The sequence below is a fragment of the Cydia splendana genome, chromosome 5 (genome assembly GCF_910591565.1).
Source record: "Cydia splendana chromosome 5, ilCydSple1.2, whole genome shotgun sequence".
Classification (NCBI taxonomy): domain Eukaryota; kingdom Metazoa; phylum Arthropoda; class Insecta; order Lepidoptera; family Tortricidae; genus Cydia; species Cydia splendana.
Genome location: NC_085964.1, coordinates 21,909,941 through 21,937,740, shown reverse-complemented (window position 1 = coordinate 21,937,740; position 27,800 = coordinate 21,909,941). Strand labels below are relative to the sequence as shown.

Sequence of the window (27,800 nt, the reverse complement as noted above, 5' to 3'; positions counted from 1 at the left end):
AATCGCATCGTTCGAATTTCAGTTTCCGATCCGCCATCACCGTCCGCGGGCGCGCGCGCGAAATAGCACTGACATTCGTTTTCCCGCCAATTCTTGCTGCCATTGCAGTTAGAATTAGGCCAGCGCTCTATTTATTTCTACAAAAGAATTACGGCTAAATATTTATACACCGTTTTGTAATGGCGTATTTATAGCGGGATGTCTTTTCATTGGTAAATAGTGTTGTTTTGATCGTGTTTTAAACTTCCATTTCTTGTCTGTGGGTGTATATTATTTTAGGGTTTTATGGAAAGTAATAATAAAGTCTGGCAAACCAATTTATTATTAGAAAAAGGCGCGAATATTAAACTAAAAAGCCATATTTTTCTACTAACATAGTTGGCTTGCCAGACTAGACTTATATATTTTTCCTGGCTAAAACAAAGTCCCTAATAAGTTAATTAAAAATAAATCCCAATGTAATGAGATAGTTTCAATTAAGTATACTACTATTAGTATACTTAAAAATACTATAGGTAGGTTGCAAGTTTAAAAATATTTGTGTAATGATATGACAATTAATATATGCATCTACCAAACTCTCGTACAGTAGGTACATACTTCCCAATCCCCAACCCGCACAAGCCCAACGCGCGACTGTTTCCCATAAACAAATTCAATTGCGGAAATACCTGCAAACAAACATGCGCACAAGCAAGTTTACGATCGATAGGGAGTTGATTTCCTTTTGAGTTGTTTGAACTTCGCACGTGCAAACTGTAAATGTATCAAACGCAAAATTAGGAATAACAGCGGCAATTGTGGATGTACCTACAAATTGTACAGACGTGATGTGGCAATCATACAAAAACTTACTTTGTAGGTGTTTTTTAGAAGCTTGAAAATGGCAAGAGGTAATAACCACTTGAATTTTTTTTTAGGTAGGTACGCAAAAACCAGGAAGTCTTTTAATGTCTTAAAATTATAATAAGGCCCAAAGAGTAAAGTAAGTATATAGATAAGGCCTACCAATATTAAATGCCACCTTAGGCCGAATCAGACTAAATTAGAAAATGTATAAGTATTATAATATCGAAACCTAAGTATAAGTCAGTAGTAATAATAACCAAAACTGTGAAATTGTGAACCATCAATTTTTGCTACACCCTTTCTAGGGTCCAATGTATATAACATCTGTACTATGGTATGCAAATAAAGATCTCTTATCTCTTAACTCGAATACGAGCATATGAGCGTCAACCTCCACTTTTTCCTCCATTTTCCTTATTAATTACTATGAAATGAGTCTTAATAAAATGTACCCAAATCGTTATCTTTCATAATGTCTACAGGATAGACGCAGCTTCTCCCGAAAGCTTTAGACCCAGATTTAAAATTGTCTATGCCTAAAGTTTAACTCATAAATATACCTACGGTCTAAGTTACAACTTGCGTACGTCACAACTTAAATTGATGGTTATATTTTTACACGATATCTCCAACTGAACCGCATCCATCTTAAACAACCCCTCAAATTGTCAGGAAATGAGGAATGACAGGGGCGGTTGATTGTACAAAAATACACTATAATTAACCGTTTTAGCTTGTTCATATTTTACCCTCTGAGGAGATAGGGACATGGGTTTATTAGGACTCATTTAACACTCAAAGTCATTGATCATTTCCGAATTTAATTTATCTCTACAACAAAAGTTCAAAGAAAATTGTTGTTAAAATATCTTGTATTTACACATTTTTTTAATTTACAATACAACGCAGTGTTTAGTTGAAATTCGAGCAATTAAAATTTAAAACCATTATACATTTTATACTATATCTTTTATAAATTCGATACAATTCAAATGAAAATGTTATTATAAACATAAGACCAAAGTGTTTAAAGGGTCAGCGACGCGCATGTGACACCCCTAGAGCTATAGGCGTCCACATGCTACAATGATTGCTTACCATCAGGCGGGCCGTATGCTTGTTTGCCACGGCCGTGATATAATTAAAAGGCAGATATATTTAGCCTCTGCTGGTTAAAGTCAATTCCGGGTTTGAAACACTAAATAAACTTCAAGATTTATGACTATTCTGAAATCTGCAGTTTTAACACATATACAAACTGTTTCACGAACTTACAGTCCATAAAGTTGTAAACATCAATCAAATCTGGACACACACAGTCGACGTTGTTCGGTCGTGGATTTAGTTCACCCTCACCACGCCGGCAGTAAGCACGTTTGTGCTATTTTTAGTACAAATACATCGAAAACTAACTGAACGGACCAAATTTGAATAAGTGTTTAGTTTTTACTCATTTTGGCAGGCAACATTACAAACAAAAATTAAAATTAAAAAAAAAAAACTAAAATTAAACCAGTGGACCAAACATTTAAATAATAAGTAACTTTAAACATACTTATATAAATTTAAAGAATACCTTACGAAATTTAAAGCGAACCCGCTAAAATAAAAATAAAAACATCAAACAGCTATCGCATTGTATTATAGGTACGCATGCAAAAAAAATATTAAAAAAAAAACAATTTTAGTAAGATTCAAACTCTCGGATTTTAAGCATGTGAAAGAACCACGTAAATAAGTTTCCAAAACCTTTTCGCGTACATGAAATGGAAGTGGATCGTATTTTGTACATCTTCGGCAGTTTTACGCGGAAGAAGGACAAGCGCAAGTCGTTCGACCAGTCGTCCATCAGCGCAGGCAACAGTCCTTTGCGACGGCCTAACAGCATTGCACCGAGGACGTCGGCTTATGAGGACAAAGAAGTGAAGGTAAACTTAGGCTTAGACTCAGTGGCGGATTTGCCCTAAGGCCAAGTAGGCCCGGGCCTAGGGCGGCAAGATATTAGGGGCGGCAAATTGTGACAAAAAATTCGCTGATGATAACAAGAAATAACTCAAAATGTAGTCAATATGATGGGTGATGAGAAAGGGGCGGCTACAGGGCCTGGGGCCTAGGGCGGCAAAGACTGCAAATCCGCAACTGCTTAGACTAGCAAGAACTTGCATGCAATTTACGTTAGAGTCTGTGCGAAAAAAGAAGAATCGTGGAATTTAAGGGCACCTATACATTCTATTACTCTTCTCTTTCCTTCCTTAGAGTCTGTGCTCTACATTGCAGACCACTAAGGTAAACTGGATTCAAGAGTTTCATCAGATACCGCAACGCAATTAAATGAAAATTTGTGACGTTCCACGGGAAAAGGTACCTTATGAGGGTTTCTAGTTTCGGAGATATTAAATGTTTTGTAAAGAGGTGAAAAAATGCTCAATTTTTTTTTATTGTGTGATCTGAAACCTTAATGCGTAACGTTTGTTTACCTGTTTTTATTTTTGTTATAAGTTAGTTATAAGCCTAGTAATGTCGTCTCAGAGTTTAGTAGAAAAGGTACCTTATGGAAAAAAGATTGAAAATTCCCAACAAAACTAGTCAATACGGGAAAAGAAGTTTGGTAGAGAACTGTATTAGCATTCTGCAAAACTAATTTGATAATTTCAGTTCTGGTTGGGGCGCCTCGCAAATATTATAACCGTACATAGACCGACATCACAAATCCAAGTAGACTGCTATTATACCAAAGTTACTCTCGTCAAGTCTTTCTTAACTAGAATAATCTTCATTTGGTTTGGTCGCATGCAGTAAATCAGCCATTGGTTTGCTGAAAAATGCCAATACCCGACGCATTACCTTATGGAATATCTGAGGTCATTGAACCTCAATGCCGCTTATCTTCAATAGCAACCGAAATATATTATATAAATAAATAAATAAATAAATATTAGGGGACATCTTACACAGATCAACCTAGCCCCAAACTAAGCAAAGCTTGTACTATGGGTGCTAGGCGACGATATACATACTTATATAGATAAATACATACTTATATACATAGAAAACAGCCATGACTCAGGAACAAATATTAGTGTTCATTACACAAATAAATGCCCTTACTGGGATTCGAACCCAGGACCATCGGCTTCGCAAGCTTTATTGATAAGAAATAGACGATTTATACCATCTTAACCCCAAAATATTATTAGTTTATCCTAACTGTTCCATCATCATCATGCCTCATCATGTAACTTGACCACAAGGTACCATTTCATTACATACAAATTATTGGTCTTTTTTAAGATTATTATGACGAAGAACTAATTAAATTGGGGGCAGTTTAATGTAAATTAATATTTTCTATTCATAAAAGATAAACTATAATATGATTGATATTTTGTAGTGATGTATTATTAGATTTATTTCCATAAGGTACCTTTTCGTAAATGTATGGAGCAAATACTGTTATTGTTATGTAAGTTTAAAGTGGCATAAGGGGTTAAATATAGTATTTAGTTGGGGTTTTAGGATTTATTTCATTTGAATGACAGAATTTCTTTCATATGTGCTCAGAAAAAATGATTGTGTGTCACATTAAAAGTAAAAATATTCAATTTTGTGATTTTATATGAAAAAGTCAGAAAATACATTTTCACCTCTAAATCGGTATTGTTTTTTGCTTAAACTGTCTGTCAGTGTCGTTTTCTAATAGATAAAATTTAAATCTTGAGAGCTCATTGCAATCAATCGTGAAAATGAAATAAAACTTTATTTTCAAGAGATTGGTTAGTATACACATAAATCAGTCGATATCAAAAGTTTCTATTTGCATTACAGAACAAGTCGCAATATTTTTTTAATCTCAGATATATAAGGCATTATTATTTGTAGTCAACTATGTAACTTACTTCAGGAACATAGTTTTTTAGGCGGCTAAACTTAAAACTTCTCTATCGTAAAGTTGCTCATTTCACAACATTATTTTCAAAAAATCATATCTCTGTAACTACGCAACCTAGAAGGTTGATCTTTTGTGTTATCGATAGCTTATTTATTGTAGATTACTGGGGTATGCATAACTCCATATCCGCCATAAGGTACCTTTGACCGTGGGACGTCACATTTTATGCAAGTTCCTGCTAGACACCTCGCTTAAGAACATTGCTTTTATTTTAGTAGAGTTGATAACGTAAAATAGTATGCGATTTTGGATAATTGCTGGCTAAAGTAGGAGTGGTAGGTAGGAGCAACAAATACAATCGATCGATAAAATGCCGCATTGTATCGTATATCCCATGCGATTATCCAATATTATGATGACATGGAGCTGATCTGATGATGGGGACAGGAGGTGGCGATGGGAGTTCTGTGATAAAAAACGCAAACTAATTGTGTATGTGGTTTTTAAATTGTCTTAATGAGTACTATTAGTTGCCTGTGGAAAGAAAAGTACAGTCAGCGATAAAAGTTTGTACCAAAAATGAAATGTTTGCCAAAAAACTTGTTTCTTTTCGTTTGGCGTTTGTCGATGAATGATTGTTATCTTGGCTAGGCCCCCTGAAGCGGTATCATGATCGCATTTTTATCACCTGTCATGCCATTTGTCACTTTTGCACTTGATATTTGTTAGAATGTGACAGGCATGGTGACAAATGATAAAGAGCCGACCATCTTAGCCCTACTGGTGTGATTAAAAAAAATCAGTTTTTGTGCGGCTTTCTATTAATAAGTACCTTATCTTATCTTAACTTTTATTCCCACCAGGAAAGAAAGAAACACGAAGTGAAACAATGGAATTGCGGGCTGTGTCGCAAAGAATTAGCAGAACCACGTCTCCTAGCCTGTCTTCATAGCTTCTGTACCCGATGTCTTCAAGGACTACCCCAAGAGGGAGAGGCAGAGGGCTGGAGCGAGATCGATGGAGGTAAACTAAAAAAAACTCTTAAGTTAAATTTGCCTCTTTTTTCTACTGACGGAAATGGCTTGACAGACTATAGGTACTATGGACTCGGGCGATATCAATTTGGTACGGGCTTTGAACCCGCGACCTCCGGATTGAAAGTTGCACGTTCTTACCGCTAGGCCACCAGCGCTTCTGATACTTATCGCTACTTAAAAACAAATAAAATAGGTACGCTTTATAACAACAGAAATTCTGACTAAATTTTCGAGAAAACGAAACCGTTTTTCAAAACATCAAAACCACCAATTCTTACCAAATCATTAACAATTTAACTCATTCCGACACCAACCAACTGAGACAGAACCCTTTCGTAACTGTTTCCTGTAGGTAAAGTTATGAACTGAGGAATTTAACAGCTCTTTTTGTGCTGGTAATGATATAATGTTAATAAAAGATGCTTATAGCAGTGACTAGTGGCCTTAAAGCGCATCTGGAGCGGCCATTAAAATATTACGAGCTATTAGAATACAATGAAACGCAGTCGAGTGCTGTTAAATATAGTCGTTGGAAATCGATGACCGATACAAATTTTCATCATCCTAGTGTTTTCATACATTTTGTTCAAAAAAATGTATACAATATGTCCTGGCTATCCCAAAAGTGCCACACATATGACCGTAGCGTGCGTACCTCGCGCTGGCAGTGAACGTGCTAAAGCACAGAATAATTATTTAATAGTACTTACTACTTACCGTACAGAAAGGACACTTCCTACAGAATCGAATCATGATACCCCGTTCTAACTTATGGCACTATCCCTTTCGACTATTTAGGGTTGTCAAAATTCAAGTAATCTTAACTGTGGTCATGCACGCAAAGGGACGTCAAATTGTGTCAATCCTAATAATTGCTCGGAGCAATGCTGAGCCGAACGAAGCCAAGTTTGCCCGAAGTCAGGAGTGTCTCCCCACTGGTTAAAGGCGGTAGACCAGCGATACTCAACCTGCGGCCCGCCGGGCTTTTTTAGGTGGCCTGCGAGGTGATGTTGGTACAGATCCTTGCCACCCGATCACCTTTAATTAACCAAATTCATCTTGCAGCCCGCCAGGGCTACAAGACAAAACCGTATTTGTAGCCCCCATAAAAAATAAGGGTTCCTTTTGTACCTTTTTGGTACGGAACCCTAAAAAGGTTGAGTATGACTGCGTTAGGCGGTTACCACACTGGCGCCGCGGTTGCGGCACCAATGTGAAGACCGCCTTACCTAGTTAAATGGAGACAGAAGCCCTACGCGACCTAGCTCCCGGGCTAAATCGGATCAAGCACTGATCGATCCACGCAACGAGACACACACTGCAGACTAATTAAAATGGGTCACTTTGTATATGACATAAAATCCGGATTTACGAACAACATGCGCCAGAGCAAAATGAGTCGAAGCAAATCTCACTACAGAAGGCCTACCGCGAACATCGAAATTCGCAAATTGCGGGCATCTTCCTCTGGAGTAAAAACTTCAATTAAGGCCTAATTACAGGACTTACTATCACTACTGCCCTTAGACAAGCTGAAGACAGGGTGAAATGGAAGCAGCTCGTCGAGGCCTCGGTGAAGGCAGACAGGCACGACCTTCAGTAATGAAGAACACGAAGAAGAAGAAGAGAAGGCCTAATTAGAGTGACGGAGAAAGATGCCCTTTATTAGGCTACGTTGTTGTATTTCATAGTGCTGTAATTTTCCCCATCTCCATCGTGTAACGCTATCTACATTACAATTCACATGTACCGAGCTGTGTGACTAAGGCTGCCTACACTGAGGCGGAGCGGAGCGGATATGTAGGGAATCACCAATAGCATTGGTTGTTTCCAGCGGAGCGGAGATTACATTTACAACCATATTGGTTGAACCAATGCTATTTGCAAGGTAGGGTCATTCTACAAAAATCTAATTCCCCTTGCCATACCTATTCGCAAACTCCTAGGAGATGCCGGTTTTTTTAGTATCTCATTTCTGGTGATTGTGTAACCCGTGCCAAGTTCCATCTACAACCTTAACCTGTAAGTAGTTGGTCAAACGAATTTGTGAGTCAGTAAGAACCAGGAAAACTATACTCATCCTTTTCTTTTGGGTCCTAGTACTAGTGTAAGACAAATATAGTATGATTCTCTCTGTCTATGATTGAAATGAGACAGTCCTTTGATAAAATATATAACTGCTGAGCGGAATTTGCGAATAGGTACGAGTCAGCGAAATGCTATACATGGAAGTATTCTGTCCGCTCAATTATGGCCCAACGCAAACTACCCCGCGATAGGCGGTACTTACAAACTGCTCGATTGGCAATCTCAGTACCACCGAGATGACAGTCAGTGACAAATGGCTAAATTGATTTACAAAAACAACGTTTTTTTGTAATTAAAAATATATTCATGTGTCGTGAAGTGGTGCAGAAGTTATTTTAGTTCATACCAAGGACAGTGGAATCACTTTTCACTTGTAGTAAACAGATAAGTTCAGTAGAAATTGGAAAAAAACATGACGATTTGTTTTCAATACTACCGTGCTAAGCTAAAACGTAACAACTGCATACGACTTTCATAACAACATACGACTTTTTAAATTGCGAGGATAATAGGGATGGTGTTATGCTAAATGAAGTAGACTATTTTATTAACTTGTGTTTGGTTTAGGTATTTTCTATATAATTATAAATGTAGTAATAAATTCCTTCTTACAGATTTGTATTTTCCTTTTTTATTTAATGAGATGGAGCTATAAAAAAACTACCTAGTTATTTCAAATTAATAATCAAATTTGGTATTGTCATTTTACATTACTTTCCATTCAGATTCCCACAAGATGCTATTCGCAGAGAACTATGGAAAAAAGCTGTCCAATTAGAGAGACATGAAATTGAGTGGATGCCTGGCAAGATATCTAGAATATGTTCTATTCATGAGATATAACCCGTGAGATAATCATACCCGATCTCCTATATGTAGATACATTTTTCCTATCATGCTTTCACTGAATTAATTTAACAAATACACACATTATCTGAAAATGTTGATCATTTGAATCCACCCTCTACTGTCACATATATGTAGGTTCTCTCTCAAGCCATTTCCGTCAGTAGAAAAGAGCGGCAAACATATTAACTCACATTATAGACGGGTCTAACGCGAATTATATTCAATTACCTTGATTTACCGACGTAAATCAGTTTCGTTTCGTATAATGTGAGTTAATATGTGTTCAAAATGCGAAAGCTTAAAATATTATAAGAGCGGCAAATTTAGAAAATGTAAGCGCGCGAACGGCTGTGGTTCTATACAACATTTTAATTTTGCACCTTTTTCTACTGACAAACTTGCTTGACCGGCTATATACATATAAAATATTCTGAACTGAAAGTGGGGATTTATTGTGACTCCGCCTGTTCAAATATTTTTGACCCGATTCGTGTACCCATGTAAATTTTGCAGACTGTATAGCCAGTCCGATTTCTAAGATCAAGTTCGCCATACATTTACTATGGCGTACTTGATCTTAGAAAAACGGACAGACTATACCTGAACGTGACTTCGCACTGCCATGCAGATTGATAATAAAATATACAAAATACTTATTATAGCGGAATACATTTATACAACAATGATATATTTACTTATGTTGAGTTAGTCTGTCATGTCATAACAACATTTTAACTAGTTATCTTTTAATCTGCATTAAATTATTATACGTGAATTATTTGACTGGTTCTTCACTGTATGGCATAAACCTATCCCTGTCCAAGTCATATTCTAATCAAATATGAACCGCGAACTCTCAGCGGCCAGTACGTACAGCAAGAAGGTTATTAGCGGATTAATGTCGCTGATTGGTAGTTATTGACATTATATGCATTTCATCTACACTTAGCTATGTACCATTAGTGTAATAAAGATGACTCTTATTTTGTTTACCAGCTTTGATTACAGGCTCTGTAAACGCGTCGTCTTATTTGAATGTAGGCGTAATTGTGTATGTGTGCTAATTTGGCCCGAGAATTTGAACGGTAATGTTCCTAAAGGCGGTATCCATGGTTATATATGATCGCAGGTACGAGTATAGTCAGGGAAATGAGATTGCTGTAGAATGAACCGTTAACGCTCTGCCACAGAATAAATAATAGTACTAGGTACAGAAGACTCACTCTCTAACTCTAACAACTCTATATAACTCCATATCAACTAACAAAAGCACAGATATGGCCGCTAGGTGGCGACAGCGCCACGCGCGGCCTATGGCTAGCCACCAAAATTGATGTGGGACGGATGTACTTGTAGCTACTTGTTGCGACGCGACGAAATCACCACGGAGTGAGCCACGCCTGGCTCCGCGCAGCTTCAGCAGTGTGACTAGCCTTACGAGATCACCGGAACTATACTAATGCGTTCCCGAAATACCCGCCTCCCGGGTGACACGCAAACTGTAAACAAATAGAAAGTTCATTTGTTTATTTTGCGGTTGCGTAATGTGATGGATGTGTGCACAGACAAAACTGTTTCTGTGTGAACTTGTGTGTCCGAATCAACTATACTGGAATTTTTCTGTGGAATTTCATGGATGAATTCTTGAGCGTTTCAATAATGCCAGTGTTTTCAAAACAAATCACTGCAGTATTAAGGCAATAATTTGCACCCATAATGAATAATGAACCCTGACATAGATGATCTAAATAAAAATAATTCAGCCTATAGGTATACGTCCGACTTCTGCGGGCTCAGCACGGTTCCATTTTTATCGACTATCACTATGCGCGTCCCTTTCGCACTTACATACTTGTTAGAACGTGACAGGCATGGTGACAAGGGATAAAAACGCGACCGTGCTAAGCCGCCTGGGCACAGGTTGGGCACACTGACTCGCGAGAGGGCTTGGGCTATGAATTTTGAATTTGAATTTCTTCGCAGATGTAGGTATGCAGGGTTCCTCACGATGTTTTCCTTCACCGAAAAGCAAGTCTGATCAAGAAGGTCAGAAGGAAGGTTGGATCTGAAGTGTCTGATAGATGATCTACTTTTCGAAAACGCAAATCTCGAAATTATTAAACAAGCACAAATAACAGTTTTCAAGGTAATAAAGATTTATCAAAACAATATTTTCTTGGCCCAAAATCGATAACAATTTTTTTTACGTTTTATGATAATCACTTTAACAATTTCCAATTAATCTATTCCATACCTCATAATTTTAACTCCTAACATACTTCTATGAGGTATTGTAAATATCACTGTACTGACTGCTTTTAATCTAGCTGTCCTGCCATTTATGAACTTCTAAAGGTAAAAACGCTTTTATCTAAACAATTTCTTTAAGATCACTTCACTTTTAACTCTTCAAAGGGGTATAAATAAGATAATAACACAAATAAGCGCTCATCTGCATGGTCATCTGTTTCTGTTATACATATTCCCACTGTATGAGTCACGCTCTCATGACTCTTAAGGCCAGTCCAGACGGGATGGTCAAATTGACAATCTTCAATTTAATCACCAATTTTAAATTTATGGTGATATTTGAGTTGAGAGCACCAAATTAAAAACATGCCCCCAAACGCGAATACCTACTAGCGTCACAAGCGTAGCATTTTTGCATGCGCACCTCCATTTCGGTCATAATAGGCGGTCGAAATCGGTGAGCCAAATTGGCGTTTGCGTCCGCACCACCTGATTTGATCAGACAATTTAATCAGATTGGCAAAAACTTGTTTCCGTCTGGTCTGGCCTTTATAATCATTCAGAACCTCTCAGACGGCAATAACTGATTGGAATGGAAAGCACTTGTGTTGCAAAATTAGAGTAATCGAACGAGCGAGCGAAGCGAACGAAGTTCTTACATTCGACTTGGGACACGCGGCTGGCTAGGGGCACGTCCCGGCATTTCGATGTTTTTAAGCTGAACTATCAGAGGATAGTTTGATACTCAAGAACTTATGTAAGTAAATTTGTTCTAATTTAAATGAAATTGGGTAAACGTGTAGTTGAGGGCATTATATTTTAGTCATTAAATTATGAGCAGGCTCGATCAAGGGGTTATGGAGCTAGAAGAGCTTAGAAGGCTAGAAAGCTATTTGTGAGGGGTCTTGCTATTCTAGTCATCTTTTCAAGAAAGTATGGTCGAGTTTGGTATCAAATGAAAGTGCTCGGCTTGCACTTTAATAATATCCTTTTAAATTTACCATTTTGAGATAATTGGCAAGATAAAAATAAACATAATATAGGTATTTGACATTTGACAGGAAATATTTCGGCTTACCACAGATACAGTATCAGTTAAGGGCTACACAGACCTTGTAATATATCCACGCGATTTTTGATCCATTGCCGCCTATAGTGGGACATAAAATAGTAGAAATAAAATAAAATGGAACTCTAAAATTTCCGCGAGTTCTCAGTTCGGGGCGAACTACTAGTTTATCTTATTCTGATCTTAGTATATTGGTTTATTGTGTACTGGGCCATTTAGATCTCAAACCGACCTAAGTGGCCTTACCATCGGCCATTAACGCGCGTCGCGTCACTTGAGGTAAATGCGTATTTTAGAGATTTCTTCGAAACGGAACATATTTTAGAACTATTGCAACCTTCGAAGTGTGGTCACTGTTCTTTTAATATAGACGGCTATAAAACTTATACTAATGTTGCGTTTTGAAGATATCTTCAATAGACGCATTTACCACAAGAGACGCATTTATCCCGGTTGACCTTAGATAAGTACCTCTATATTGCTTGGACTTATGGGCTTTTGATTTTAGAGAACGTATAATATAATATAAGTCTAACTACTAGTAGGTCCCTATTCTTAATTTCCTTTAGGCGGATTAGGTCACTTTCTAAAGGGGGTCACTTTTCGAGTTTCGAGTTCTTCGCCCGAAAGTAGGTGAGAGTGAGAGCGCGTGAATGTCGGACTTCATCCGACCTTAAAGCCGTAACAGACTACCGCACCGCGACCTTGGTGCGGTAGTCTGTTGTGGCTTTTATAGAGTAAGAGCGCGCCGGGGAGGTGAGGTAAGGAGATCACCCCTGGGCAAGAAGAACACATAATAGAATCCTCGCAGTGATTGTCTTGGCCCGAAAAAATAAATAAAAATAACCAATTTATGGATTGTTAAATGTATGAAGAGGAATGACTTCCGCACTGAGTCAGTGAATTGGCAACACCAACGGATGTGGAGCATCTAAATACGTTGACCTTCACTGAATCATGCGCTAATAATACGCGGCTAAAATTGGTGACGATTGTGTCATATGGATGAGAAATGCTTTTATAACTAATTCAGTCACAGTCACGCTGGGGATAAATAGGTTGTAGTTTGTATCCATGAAGTCAAGGCTAATCATTATCCTCCTACTCACGCTAGACCGGGCCGTGCCCGGGCCGAGGCGTCCGACACCTGTCATTTTCTATGATCGGTGCTTTCCATAGAAAACGACGCGCCGAAAGCTCTGACCCGGCACCGGCCCGGTCTAGCATGAGTGTACCTTTACAAGTTACTATTAGCTAACAATCATTCGTCTTAATCTGTCAGCTTTAGCTTATGTGTTTGTAAGAATGGGACAAAACATAAATTTACAAATACATTATAAGACATACGAGATTAATCTAGGAGTAATCTGTAATCTTCCAAATATTTATACTGATCGAGTTGACAACTATTAATGCCGGCTGTACACACTCGCCGAGAGCTTCTCGCCCGGAATCTTGGCAAAAACCGACCCAACCGGAGAAGGACGAGACGAGTAGGTACCTATTAAGAGAGAGATGTGAAGGAAGCAGTATGTAGACCTCCACCTCCTGGGTCTGGCTCTGGTCTCTGGTTCAAAGATAATTGAGATTTACTGTAGGTACAATGGTAGGTTACCTACTTGATTTTACGGGAAGCGGTGTTGGCCGAGTAGATCTGACGTCTGACTTTCAATCCGGAGGACGCGGGTTCAAATCCTGGCTCGTACCAATGACTTATTTTTCGGAACTAATGTAGGCACGGTTTCGCTATCAGTTGCTTTTCGGTGAAGGAAAACGTCGTTAGTAAACCTGCATACATCTGCGAAGACATGACAGGAGGCCTGTGCTCAGCAGTGGAATGTATAGGTACCGATATCCGAATTATTATACATATTAGTATTACTTGATTCTACATGGGAGGCCGTTCTTGTTCTTGTTTCAGGTTCAATCCAGCAGGACCCCGGTTCGTCCGGGGGCTCCGCGGGCTCAGGGTACGAGAGCGACCCGCGGCGCTCGGGCTCCGACGCCAGCTGGGAACAGAAACAGAGGAAATACGGGATATTTACTAGAAAGGTAGTTGCCTTTATGATAAAAGCTTCTAGTACAACCCTTAATTGGACCTCATTTAAGCCGTGGAAAGACGGCATACTTTCATTCATGTTCTGGGTGGCTCTGGTAGAATCATTTTACCAAGCCTTGGCATAGCTTAGTAATCTACAAATCCTGAGAGTTAGGTAGACTACCCAGTTCTAAGTAGTTATATATATGCTTGTTATATGTTACTATTAGCTTTTGCCCGCGACTTCGTCTGCGTGGAATTAGTGACAGTAGCTAAAGTAGATATAGCGCCTGGATAATGCTAATAATTCAATTATTAGGCAATTCATTAGCTCTTTCAATTCCACCCCCCTTTGCACTCTCTTCAGGGATGATTTCCGACATAAAAACTATACTATGTCCTTCCCCGGGACTCAAACTATGTCTGTACCAAATTTCAACTAAATCTGTTCAGCGGTTTAAGCGTGAAGAGGTAACAGACAGACAGACACACTTTCGCCTTTATAATATTAGTATGGATATGCTTCATGCTGATAATTTTATCTTCCAGATATCAGGCAAGAGCGTCCAGCTCATAATCTGCCCAACATGCGCACAGGAGACCCAGCTTCCTCTAGGAGGGGTGTCGGCCTTGCCCCTCAACTATGTGCTGCTACGGAAAATGGCCGGCGAGAGCCGAGCTAGCGTGCTGTGCGACTTATGCAACTGTGATAATAAGGTAAGATAGTTTTATTTTATCTACCAGATATCAGGCAAGAGCGTCCAGCTCATAATCTGCCCGACATGCGCACAGGAGACCCAGCTTCCCCTTGGCGGGGTATAGGCCTTGCCTCTCAACTATGTGCTGCTACGGAAAATGGCGGGCGAGAGGCGAGCCAGCGTGCTGTGCGACCTGTGCAACTGTGATAATAAGGTAAGATAGTTTTATTTTATCTACCAGATATCAGGCAAGAGCGTCCAGCTCATAATCTGCCCGACATGCGCACAGGAGACCCAGCTTCCCCTTGGCGGGGTATAGGCCTTGCCTCTCAACTATGTGCTGCTACGGAAAATGGCGGGCGAGAGGCGAGCCAGCGTGCTGTGCGACCTGTGCAACTGTGATAATAAGGTAAGATAGTTTTATTTTATCTTCCAGATATCAGGCAAGGTCGTCCAGCTCATAATCTGCCCAACTTGCACGCAGGAGACCCAGCTTCCCCTTGGCGGAGTATCAGCCTTACCCCTCAACTATGTGCTGTTACGGAAAATGGCCGGCGAGAGCCGAGCTAGCGTGCTGTGCGACCTGTGCAACTGTTACAATAAGGTACAAATTTGTAACTTCACCTATATCTAAAATCACCAACAAATGCTGGCTCCGCATTGTGGTATGGAACGCAGCGGGATCGCTGTCACCATTTAGTACGCTCCGACGTGCTCGCAGCCATTGTGGGGCGCCAGGGATGACTCACGTTAGACCGGACCGGGGCCGGGCCAGGGCGTCAGACACTTCGTTTTATACGGGTGATCGGTGATAACGTGGTGCTTTCTATAGAAAACGAAGCGCCGGACGCCCCGGCTCGGCCCCGGGCCAGTCTAACGTGAGTCATCCTGTAGTCAGAAAACTTCAGTCTTGTAAGCCGGGGACTGTACAAACCAAACTATGTATATAATGAACCAAAATGCTCAAAAATGTGCCAAAGATTTTTTATGCGGCGGTGACGCGCCCATAATGCTTCAAATTTTCGCATATGACTCACTCATCACGTCTACAGCTCGTACAGGTCAAATGCCAACTCAAAAATAAACAAAACCCAAACCACACGAACTCCAAAATCAAAGATAACCGTTTATTTTAAGAAACAACACATGTGTCAACCCAGGCGCATCAATTCGCTTCGATTCCAATACAAAGTCATTACCAAAAGCTCGCATTTGTTACGATATGCTACATTTAACTCGGTTCCTTCAAAATCTGTGGAAAGATTTAAATGCATTGTTGGAATCTATTTAGGGATATTGTCACTTGCTGTTTCATCTTTTGTAATCTCGGAGAGAGAAAAGGAAACAAGTTTTGTAGTAATGTTTCAAATTCCGTACTCCATTGCTCCAAATGATGGGTAGGTACTTGTACTTACTGGCCTTCCAAACTATCCCATATCCACCATTTTTAATTAGCTTTGCTGTCGGGTCTTGGATTGCTGCCATGCAACCATGGACTCAAATATCGATTTTTTCGATTTTAAATCCCATAGGTCGATAGGTAGACGTGCGTTGGCCGGTGCTACATCACGGGTGCTCTTGGCGGATGATTTATCATATAGATGTTCCAAGTTTGTCTTGATTTCTCAGCAATATGGAACTGGAAAACATCCAGAAATGTAAATTAAGTAGTTTATTTGTTACAGACCATTACCGTTGTTGACAGGCCCAAAGCCGCTGCGACCAGTGCCTCGTTAGCGTCTGCGAGTCCTGCGGCGAGGCCCACAGCCGCCAGAAGACCACGGCCCGACACTCTCTACAGCCCCTACAAGCCCCTGCGACGCTCTGCAGCCAGCATCGTGCAGAACTCTGCGTGTACTGCGCTACTTGCCAGCAGGTAAGAGAAGTTAGAACAGTGGTTCCTAGCCTTTTCAGTCCGGTCACCCCTATGACTACTACAACTAGGCAACCTGATTTTACCCCTCCTCCCAATGGTAATAAAAATAAAACGTGTACGTTTGTTGTATTGTTATATTAGGTTAGCTTATTACCCCCGTAAAATACCAGTTTTACCCCCACGGCGGTAATTACCCCCAGGTTAGGAACCACTGAGTTAGAAGCAAAAGAAAGTTACGCAAATGGGCCGCAGATTCTCACAAGTATTGCTTTCAATCCTTAGGTCCAAAAATCCAGCGAATCAGTGTGGAGAGTTTTGGTCACCTCCTTCCACCCCAACTTAGGCGTTACCTAAGTAAACTTAGGTTCCGTTTTCCGGGCATCTTTTAGATCAAAGCCATTTCGGATATGTAGGTCTCCTGAGGAGAATATGACCAATATTATGCTGCACAATAGAATACAATACAATTCCTACAGTACCTAAGTTCATGTTGATTTTATACAAATAAAACTGCAAATTATAGCAAACATTGTTTTTTGTTTTTTTTTATAGACGTAGTGGCAGAGTGTCATTACGAACCATAAAGCAAAGTACTCTTTATTGCACACCTCAAATAACAACAGCTGAATATTTAAAAAAAATAGGCACTATAGATAGAGGAACAGATGATCCAAACGTTTAAGTGCGATCTCTTCCAGAGAACCATTGGGGTTTGGGGATGTCTGTCAATATATAATATTATTTTTGTTCTCCTGTAGGTAATTTGCCGCGACTGCTGCCTGATCTCCCACTCTGGGCACGCATTAGCCAACGCGGCTCGGGCGGCGGCGGAGCGCGCGCGGCTCCTACAAGACGCCTGTGATCGCGCCAGGCTGGTGCCTGAGAACGTGGACCGGGCGACGAGGATGCTAAACTTGCAGGCTCAGCAAGTCGATGTGAGTTATGTTTTATTCGAATTAATTCTACAGGATGCAGAGAATGCCTAATGCGCCGGGTCGGTCCCAGGCAAGAATGCATACCCTGCAGGCTCGGCAAAGCGATGTCACCGCCACGGTGTGCCGTCAGGCAGGTCAACGTGATGATAAACGAATTAATGATCTTGAACGATGGAATAACTGGTTTACCTTTATTTAGCCGTCAATTTTTCTGCAGATTTTCGTTTCACAGAAAATTTTTCAAGTAATTTCAAATCGCAAAATTATCTTTACATAGAATATTTACTTCAAATAATTTTAGTTCGGATTAGTTATGTTTCACCAAAAATTTCAAATATTAGTTTGGTTTCAAGAACAATTTGTTAATGTAATTTCATTTCACAGAATCATCGATCTGTAGAAAACTCACTTCTTATAAATACGGTTCACCAAAATTTTATACATATACAGAATAGTCATTTAGTCGAATTTTATTTATTTAGTCGTTAATTTAACGCAATCTGCTTCTCTGGAAGGAATTCGTTTTTAGGGGTTGTCGTTCTAACTTAACCCACTTTTCTGGCAATAGTTCGTTTTCTTGGGGGTCGCAGTTCTAACCTAACCTAACCCACTTTTCTGGCAACATTTCGTTTTCTTAGGGGTCGCAGTTCTATCCTAACCCACTTTTATGGATAAAGTTCGTTTTTATGGGGGGTCGCAGTTCTAACCTAACCTAACCCACTTTTCTGACAACAGTTCGTGATCTTGGGGGTTGCAGTTCTAACATAGCCCACTTTTATGGATACATTTCGTTTTTATGGGGGTCGCAGTTCTAACCTAACCTAACCCACTTTTCTGGCAACAGTTCGTTTTCTTGGGGGTCGCAGTTCTAACCTAACCTAACCCACTTTTCTGGCAACAGTTCGTTTTCTTGGGGGTCGCAGTTCTAACCTAACCTAACCCACTTTTCCAGCAAGGGTTCCTTTTCTTAGAGGTTGCAGCTCTAAAGTAACCTAAACTCCTTTTTTAGCAATTTCAATGAATACTACGAGTATGTGAAAGGTAATTTTGTAAAATAATAATTAGTGAATAGAATCAGGCGTTACTTTGCTTTGTTTTTGCACTGATTGACTAGCACGTTATCTTTTCGCGGATTAGCAAAGTAATATTTTAGTTTTAATTTTAAAATAATAATTGTTGAAATTAATATTCTGTGAACTGTAGTGTCGCACAAATAATATTCAATGAATAATAATTCTACAGTCAGTCTTTTATTTTATTTAAAAATCTTTGAATAAATATTCTGAATTTTAATCAAGTTACAAAATATGTTTCTTTGAAATGAATAATCGAAGAAACAGAATTAATTGTAAAAAAAATGTGCGATTTGATTATTCTATGAATAATTTTCTGTATAACAAAATTCTGCAAAAAATTTGGCGATAAAATAAGGGTACACCGGAATAACTACATGATGCATGCACTGAGTCAGATTTTGATGTACCTACCTCGCGATGATGGGAGTTGGGAGTATAGTCGACTACGACGAAAATTCAATAAGGTGAAAAAGAGTTTGAAAGACTGTACCTTATAGAGGGAAATTTGAGTTTGAGTTGAGGCAGCTGGTGGCAACAGGAAGGTACTTACCCGGCTGGCCTGTTTGGCTGGCTGATCAAGAGAAGAATATCTGTAACAACCAATTTTGTCTACTATATGTATGTAGTATGTACCTACTATTAATAGAAAAGTGATGTTTCTGTGTATCCAAATTGCTTGCCCAGTTGACTCCATACGTTTTCTCAGAGCCAAGCCGCCCGCGTAGAAGAAGAAGTCCAAACCTGGGGCGCACAGTACCTGTCGGCGGTGGAGGCTCACGTGCGCGCGCTGGCGGGCGCCGCGGCGCGCGCGCGCGGCCGCCACGCGCAGCGCGTGGGGGAGCAGGCGCGCGCGCTCGCGCAGCGCGAGCAACACGCGCTCGATGCGGTAGAGTTCGCTGAAGAGGTCAGTTCACACTTAACTTTTTTAAGCGCTACAATAAAATTCGTAAATGAATAATTTCTAAATTAATGCTATTCGAACGAGCGAGCGAAGCGAAGCGAAGTTCTTACATTCGACTTGGATCACGCGGCTGGCTAGGGGCACGTCCCGGCATTTCGATGTTTTTAAGCTGAACTGTCAGAAGATAGTTTGATACTCAAGAACTTAAGTAAACGTGTTCTAATTTAAATGAAATTGGGTAAACGTGTAGTTGAGGGCATTATATTTTAGTGATTAAATTATGAACAGGCTCGATTAAGGGATTATTGAAGTAGAAGAGCTTAGAAGGCCAAAAACCTGTTTGTGAGAGGCCTAGCTATTCTGGTAATTTTATTTGCAAAAAACATGGTCGAATTTAGTATCAAATGAAAGTGCTCGGTTTGCACTTTTATAATATCGTTTATAAATTTACCTTTTTGAAATAATTAGCAAGATAAAAATAAAATAATATAAACATAATTATAGGTATTTGACATTTGACAGGAAATATTTCGGCTTAGCACAGATACAGTTCATTTTAATCTCTATGATTTCTATGATGACTTAGATCCAGGGGAGGGACAGTCGTATAGTCGTACTTTATTCGAAAAATTATGGCGGGTAGATTCACAACCTGCTGCGTGTAATTGTGTTTCGTGGTCAATTGTGTGTTATTCCAACCGTGTATGATAGGTAATTTATTTACATCAACAGTCAAGTTAAAAGTATCTAATCTGTTTTCGTGTATTAATAAATATCCTGAAGCCTATCTTCAAAGTCAAAGTTTTTTACGTTCGCAACATACTTCGACTCTATTTATGCCTCTCCCCCCCTGATATTGACGTTGATATTTCTGGTTAAGAATTACAGATGGCACTTCAAAATGGATGCAAAGTTCCACGAGAGGGCTCTCTTTGTCCCATATATTATACATATTACTCTTTGCTTAAATCTATCAGTCAAGGGCTCCACAGACCTTGCAATAAATCCAGGCGATTTTTGATCCATGGCAGCCTATAGTGCGACATGAAATAGTAGAAATTGAATAAAATGGAACTCAAAAATGTCCATAGTAAATTGTTGCCATGTGTAAGCATTTTACGTCAAAAATGTGACAGTTACGTAGAAAGTGGTGCTCTCATTTATTTTCTACTATTTTATGACGCACTATACGATACCTAAATTGGTGCAACAAAGTCAATCGCTCTATAATATTTTTTGGTTAACTGCGAGTTCTCAGTTCGGGGCGAACTACTAGTATAATTTCTAAATTTCGCTTGGCAAGGTTTGACGTATAGGCGGCTATAGCGGCCAATTTTGTACTAAAATGACAGATCTGTTAAACTAAATGGGGCAGTGCCATTTTTTATTGTAGTATCCAGTTCAAAACACAAGCTTTAGTCTTTGTAGAATTTTATGTGACGTTGTAGATAAGGCAATCAAGTTGCCTTTTACATGTTTCGCACGAGTATGGTTTCTCTCTTATGTAGAACTTTGGATGGCGCCTTACACGAGTGAATATTAGTTTTTTGCAATCGCCTTTTGATGCTAATAAAATTGAGATTCGTAAATTTGTTTTAAACATTTATCCCTTAGTATCAGGTAGTTACATATGTAAAAGCACCCATCATTCTAGTGTTGAAGTAATACAAACAACATCGTTACCAACTCACACCATTTATTACAAAATTGTAACACATATAGCAGCAGGTTTATCAACTTTTACTGAAACACTAATTGGTATTAAAATAATCTTCTCTTTGAAATAAAAACAAAACTTATTAATAATTCGAAATAAAAAATCGACCCCGCAGCCACACTTACACTTTATTTATTGACCTTAGTTAATGAGATCATTTAGCAGCTCCCGTCTGTATGAAATTGTTTAAAACAGTTCCTCTTACGAGTGAGACAGAGATGCATGTTACATGTCACACAACTGATAGTGGTTTTCATTTCACAACCCCTATTTCTACAACGTTGCACTGTTCCCACTTCTGGCATATGTGCGTTTCCTTGAGTCCTTTTCACTTTAGATGGCAACGGTGCCAGAGGGCGCCACACTCTTTTATTGGCAACGTAACTTTCTTCACCCTCCCCATCAGAATCTAAACTGGATTCTATCAACTGCTCGCCTATGAGCCTCTTAAATTCCCACAATTGGTATATTTTGTGTCCTGAAACTTGTAGCGTTTGCATTTCTTTCTTATACTTTATCCATGAATTAGAGACAGCTAAGTCAATGAAATGGTGGATGAACCGTAAGGTCCACTTGTTCATTCTTGTCTTCGAGTAACATGAAGCTAGTAGTCGTTCGGTGAGATTCACACCGCTCATGTTAGACCTGTATTCCCTGGCCACTTCTGGTCTCGGTATCGGTACAGTTCGGCGTTTCTTCCTGTCATAACGTTTACGTATACCAATGCTTTCGGCCGCGTATATCGTCGATAAATATAATGACGACTTAGTATCATGCCACTTAGTTATTGCCATCTCACCATCTGAACTCACTAGAACATCGTGGCTTCCCTGTTTTGTCGCTAAAGTTTTGTCACTGATCAGCTCCGATTTCACTTCTTTTGGCAGACGACTTTTCTTGATAGCTCCGACGCATTTGAAGCCATTTTGGTTTAGTTCTTTAGCCAATTCAACGGTTGTGAAATACCGATTAAAATAAAGAACATGTCCCGGCACAAGAGTTCTTGTCAAAAACAGTACTATTTCTTCAGCCAAGTTGCTTTCGCCTTGGTATGTTACAAAGTCGCATATCATACCGTTTGGATTTACTAAGACTACAATTTTGATGCCGGTAGGGTTTGGTTTATTCGGGCAGTACTGCTTGATCGGAGAGGTTCCTTTTAAAGGAATTATCATTTCATCAATGGCGATATTCTGTTGTCTCTCCTGTCTGTGACATCCTTCTAGAACTCTGTTTATTATCGGACGTACCTTCCACAAATGATCTGCAGCCCTCATCTCCTCAGTAACATCGTTATCAAATACTAATTTTAAAGATTGTCTCAATGTTGAGAAGCGATTTCGCGCCATAGCTTTTGCTATGATATCTATAGCCCATTTTCGGTTCCAATACATCCTTATTTTAGGATAATTTATGCAAGACATTGTTATTAATATACCAAAGAATGTTTTACACTCGACTTTTGTGAAGTTCAGTGGTTTAGCTTGTTTTAGCATGGCCGTTTCATTCGTTTTCTTAACTATTGTATCGAACAGTGTATCATCAAAGTATTCGTTGAAATATTCTACAGCATCCTTTGAACTGGAACATATATTTGGAAGATATGCTGGTTGGTGCAGGTTAGGTTTAGTTGGAGTGAATTTTGTTCTATGCCAGGTTCTTGAAGTTTGAGACCTAGGTTCACTTGCTTTGTACCCTAAATGATTTATATTGTCCATGTAAGTATGTCCCATCCAAAGATGGTTCCGTTCTTCCATTCCTTCACCATCTTGGTCTTCTTCAGACTGGCAATCCTCACTTGAACCATCAGTTTCATGCTCACGAAACTTTTCAGCGTCAACAGAGCAGTCATCTTCGCAGTCAGAATTGTTTAAAATCTGACTAATATCCAGTTGTGACAAAGCTAAAACAATTATATATACATTTTTAATCATACCTATCAACTAATAACAAACAATGTTTATAAACAAAGCCCAGTTTGACGGGAGCAAAAATGCTATACTATAATTAAATATCGACTATTTTTTATTTATTTTACTAAGAAAATTATATAAAATATTAATAAAATACAAACAGTTCATTTTATTTTGTGTACAACTATAATATTTGTGTCCTCCCACTATTGAGACATCAGCACTTCCGTGCTTACGACTTACGTCAAACCGGGCTTTGTTTATGAACAAACATAAAATAGGGCTGAATTTTCATTTTTGATACAAGCTTTTATCAGTTTTATCGCTGACTATACTTTTGTTTGAACAGGCAACTAGTACTCATTGAGACAATTCCAACAACCCCAAACACAATTAGGTTGTTGTTTTATCACAGAGTTCCTATGGCCACTTCCTGTCTCCATCATCAGATCAGCTCAATGGAATAATGGGAAATGGGTCTAATTTAGCTTGCAAGATTTGACCCAAATAAACGTATTACAAACAAACAAACATTGCAAGTTAATACCTTTGCTGTGGCAATTAGTGTAACTCATAATTAACCATACCAAAGAGAATTTCTAATTGAAATTTACTGTCATGGTAAATTATGTAGCTACAGTACATTTACTGCCATTCTTACAAAAAGATTACACCATACCTTTGGCCTACAGTCGAGTAGATGGCGTTAATATTAATATTTAACAAGTTAACACATATCAGTGAAAGAATAAGGATCAAAGTCAAATGGTGTTCTAACAGTTTTAATCTTCTGTTGAAAGATGGCAGTAAATTTACAGTGGCTACATAATTTACTTGCAGGCAGATTGTGCCTCTGTACAATCTATACTCTTTGACCATACATTGCATGGGATCTTTCGACCCCCTACCACACTGAACATGTTAAATAAAAGCTTGTAAAAATAGCCTTTATTATTAAAGTTTACAAATAATTTGGTTGCAAGTAATTAAGTTACAACAACTTCAACTCGGCCTTTGACTTAGGCATCCTCCGAACGCTTCCATCAACTTTGATCCCTTGCTGTTTGCATCCAGTTATCCCTACTCATTCTTTTCAGGTCATCCGACAATCAAAATTTTATTATTGTGCCCTCCTAAGTCGAATAGCGCTATCTCAAAAACAAATGATTTTGAAAATGGAATTCTCAGCTATAGAAAATAAAGTATAAGTTAGCAATAAATTTTCTTTTGAGATAGCGCTATTTGGCTTAGCAGAGCAGTTAATAAAGAAGTATTACTTACTAGGAGCATCCACTCGCTGAAACATGCTTGGTTCCAACGGCATTTCACATTGGACTTGCTGGTTTGAGCCCCCGCTCTCCACATTTACAGCCATAGGGTCCACTTTCACATATACTACTTCAGTTTCTACTCCGAAGTTTCTTTTCCATTGCTGATCAAACTCTGGCCTCAAACGCCCTTTATCTTTAATTTCCTCTTTAATATTTTGCGTTTGATTTTGTATGTATGCTTGATGGTTTAATGGCGTTTCTTCCATTTCCATGAAGCCAACTTATTTAAATCGGGTAATCAAAAACGGATCCCATTTCGGAAATTGGACGATTTTGAAGTCGTATTTTTATGAAGTTTACAAGAATATAACGCTTAATGCTTCTAGTGTTTTGAACTTATGTTATAGAAAATGAATTTTTACAACTTCTTATAGCTATGTTATAAAATTTACGAGAATACAATCGTAAATATTGTTATTATTAGTCCGTGAAATCGTAAACTCTACTATCGATTTTTTTTTCGACAAACTGACAGTGACAGTGACAGGTGTCATTCACCCGGGTTACGTTCTAAATTACTGATACAACCACTCGATCACACTGATGCAAAGAATATAATATGCACCAAGAGATATGCACTGATGCAAAGAAACACATCTGAAATCTGAATTCAAATATTCAGATCCTGAAAGTTCATACGGGTCAAAGTGTAGGTGAAAACCAAAATTTCTCATAGGCCATTGTAGTTGCCAACAATTTGTAACTTACACTTTTCAATTTTGATGCGGAAAATAAATATTATGTTTAATACAAAAAGAAGAACTTGACTATACCTATTGGCTGCTATTGGTAATCATTCAATCTCGATGTCATCTGTAGGGTCTGACGTGAGTATTATATTCTTTGGGTCTGACTATATCAGCAAGCTATATTTTTTGTCCATGTCTATATAGTGGTTCTTTAAATAAATAAGTACACAGAATTTAAAAGTAATTTTTCCTTCTCAGCTGCTGTCATCCGGGCGTTCCCACGAGCTGCTCTCTCTGCACGGCTCGGTGCTGCGGAGGTTAGAGCGGCTGACGGAGCTGCCCCCGACGCCGCCGCGGCTGGAGCTGCGGCTGGCACCGAGCGCGCCCGCCACGCACGACGCCACGCTCGTCGGCCGGCTGCTGACTCAGGCCGCTGACCCTGACCGCTGCGTTGTCAACACCGAAGGTATCCTCATCATACAACTTTTCCGCTTGTATCTTGAAGAAGCTAGGAGACGGCCTTTAAATCTATTGATATTTCTGACTTGCTGAGATTAAGACTTAAGAGCTTATTGAAACCTTCCTGAATTAGTATAACTGACTAGAGAGATGCCGCAATAACCTCTGTCGCTATTGTCAGTTACTAAATTGAAGAAGGTGTAAAAAGCTCTTACTTGGGTAAAATACGTTTTTTTTATGTTTTGCCATCAGGTTTCCAAGATCTCCGAGTCGATTGTCCTCATGAGGCTGTGCTAGAGCTACGGGATAGCAGCGGGGAACGCATCTGGTGTGGAGGGGAACAGGTAAGGAGAACTTACACAATCAAGGTTGAAAAAATAAAATTTGTCTGGCTATACTAACGTCAGGATCGAAACGCCCGCCGAACGACCCCTGTAAGGATAATCGGGCCCGACTTTGGCTTCTGCTCGCAAGTGCCCGGCAACCGTGTGGATCTAAGAAGCCCTTTAGATATACTCTATTAATCTAGTGCCATTTCTGCAGGTAGCAGGCTACTTCCGGCGCAGCGACTCAAGCGCACGGCCACAAAGCGCGCGAGTCTCTGACAGGGGCGACGGTCTTTACTCCCTCACTGTCACCCCGCCCAGCCCCGGCGCCTATCTCCTAGCTGTCACAGTGAACAGCAAGCCTGTTAAGGTAAATATCTGACCTGAGCCCCTAGCGCCAACATTGTAAACTCTCGTATGTTCGAGCGAAAGCGAAGCAGATAAGGTTTTTTAGGTATCGTTCAAGTCGTCCGAACGCGGATATGGAAAGTGTTCATTGATTGGCACACCTTGGCGCGCATATCTGTTCTCATTTACGGTCAACAACAAGCTTAATTGTCCCTTCAGGTGGCAATAATTCATATTTATTTGATTTGTTGGAATGACTTCATCGAATGTTTTGCACTTCAAGGGCTACCAAAGTATTTGTTCAGAAGCACAACTAGAGACGTGACTTTCAAGTCTTTCAATACAGCGATTTGACTCTCTCGATCTCCCTCCAACTGAAGCAATAGGCTAGTACGTAAATGTCAAGCTCTTTATGGATGGGTGTGTTATTTGTTTCGTTTATTATTAATCATAATCCCGTAACGTTGGTTTACAAAACCCTTCTTCAAGTAAACCTTCCTAATTAAATGCTTGTGTAATATCGGTAAACGCGAATTTCGTGATCAAGTTTTTGCTCATGTTTCTAGGGTAGCCCGTTCCAATGCGCCGCGCGCGCATGTCAGCCACACTCGGGGCAGTTCCACTGCTGCTCCTTCTGTTCGTCCGGCGGCCGCCGCGACGCGCACTGCGCCTGCCCCGGACACATGCCTGGCTACCGAGGTATTAGACCCCTGACCGTGGAAATAAAGCGGGAGAGCCGAATGACCTGCCCGGGCTCTTAGGTCAAAAAGTTTTGAGACTGCTGCTCTATCTATATCACGGAATAAAGAATGAGCGCGCCGCGCTCTATCTATATGCATACCATCTTATTAAGGCAGTCCGTTTCAATGCGTTAGCTGCACTTGCAATGTTGACGACCCTAAAACTTCTGCTGCATAATTGTGACGTAATTTAGTGTTGAAAATTGGTAGTTCTGCTTGATATGAGTACCTACAGTATTTTTCTTGCAAATCTGGCAGTTTAGTCTGACAGGTTTCCGTCACAATAGGTAGACATTCCGTCGCGTTTGCGGTCAGCCTATAACTGTTATGCTCCCGGGACTTTTCCACGGCAATTTATAGCAGTGTTGCCAGACTTTAATAAAAAATTCATTAGTAACATTCTGGCTGACAAAATTTGGTAGTTTATAGTCCTGTCAGTCCTGCATACTGTTTTGGAAGGATATTTTCTACCAAAGTATGAAAAAGACAGATGCTTCGGTGACAAGCGACCTTTTGTGTTCCATCACAAGATCGATAGATAATGAAATTTCGTTTTTATTTCGTTGTAATAGCCTGTTGTGAAAATATACCCCTTCTTTCAGGTTGCGGGCACGGGCACTCGGGGCACCCGGGCGCGCGGCACTGGTCGTGCTGCGGCAGCACGGCGCGGCGCGGCCCCTGCGAGCGCGCCAGCCTCTATCAGTTCTCTGTCTGAATATATT

General features: G+C 39.7%; 2 protein-coding genes across 3 annotated transcripts; one reads left to right on the top strand and one right to left on the bottom strand.

The window, feature by feature from the left end:
* On the top strand, positions 1-27,800 carry LOC134790926 (E3 ubiquitin-protein ligase TRIM45). 2 transcript variants are annotated; one of them, XM_063761938.1, is made up of 13 exons: positions 1-212; positions 2,651-2,777; positions 5,602-5,761; positions 13,953-14,083; positions 14,619-14,786; positions 16,473-16,643; positions 17,402-17,578; positions 19,361-19,558; positions 25,464-25,671; positions 25,917-26,008; positions 26,208-26,360; positions 26,905-27,037; positions 27,681-27,800. In XM_063761938.1, exons 1-13 carry the CDS (start codon positions 199-201, stop codon positions 27,791-27,793), a joined length of 1,845 nt encoding a protein of 614 aa, XP_063618008.1. In that variant the 5' UTR covers positions 1-198; the 3' UTR covers positions 27,794-27,800. The 2 variants fall into 2 exon arrangements, with proteins under 2 accessions (XP_063618008.1, XP_063618007.1); XM_063761937.1 differs by lacking the exon at positions 1-212 and having other exon boundaries at positions 2,015-2,777.
* On the bottom strand, positions 21,235-24,957 carry LOC134790923 (piggyBac transposable element-derived protein 4-like). The gene is made up of 2 exons (XM_063761932.1): positions 24,467-24,957; positions 21,235-23,175 (listed from the first exon to the last, which is right to left on the bottom strand). Exons 1-2 carry the CDS (start codon positions 24,726-24,728, stop codon positions 21,431-21,433), a joined length of 2,007 nt encoding a protein of 668 aa, XP_063618002.1. The 5' UTR covers positions 24,729-24,957; the 3' UTR covers positions 21,235-21,430.

Excerpts from the sequence above, each read along its gene's own strand:
- LOC134790926 (XM_063761937.1), top strand. The coding sequence starts at position 2,616 with ATGGAAGTGGATCGTATTTTGTACATCTTCGGCAGTTTTACGCGGAAG. Across the intron at positions 26,361-26,904 it reads TGAACAGCAAGCCTGTTAAG|GGTAGCCCGTTCCAATGCGC; the intron begins GTAAATATCTGA and ends TCATGTTTCTAG. Across the intron at positions 27,038-27,680 it reads ACACATGCCTGGCTACCGAG|GTTGCGGGCACGGGCACTCG; the intron begins GTATTAGACCCC and ends CCCTTCTTTCAG.
- LOC134790923 (XM_063761932.1), bottom strand. The coding sequence starts at position 24,728 with ATGGAAATGGAAGAAACGCCATTAAACCATCAAGCATACATACAAAAT. Across the intron at positions 23,176-24,466 it reads TCAGCGAGTGGATGCTCCTA|CTTTGTCACAACTGGATATT; the intron begins GTAAGTAATACT and ends TAATTGTTTTAG.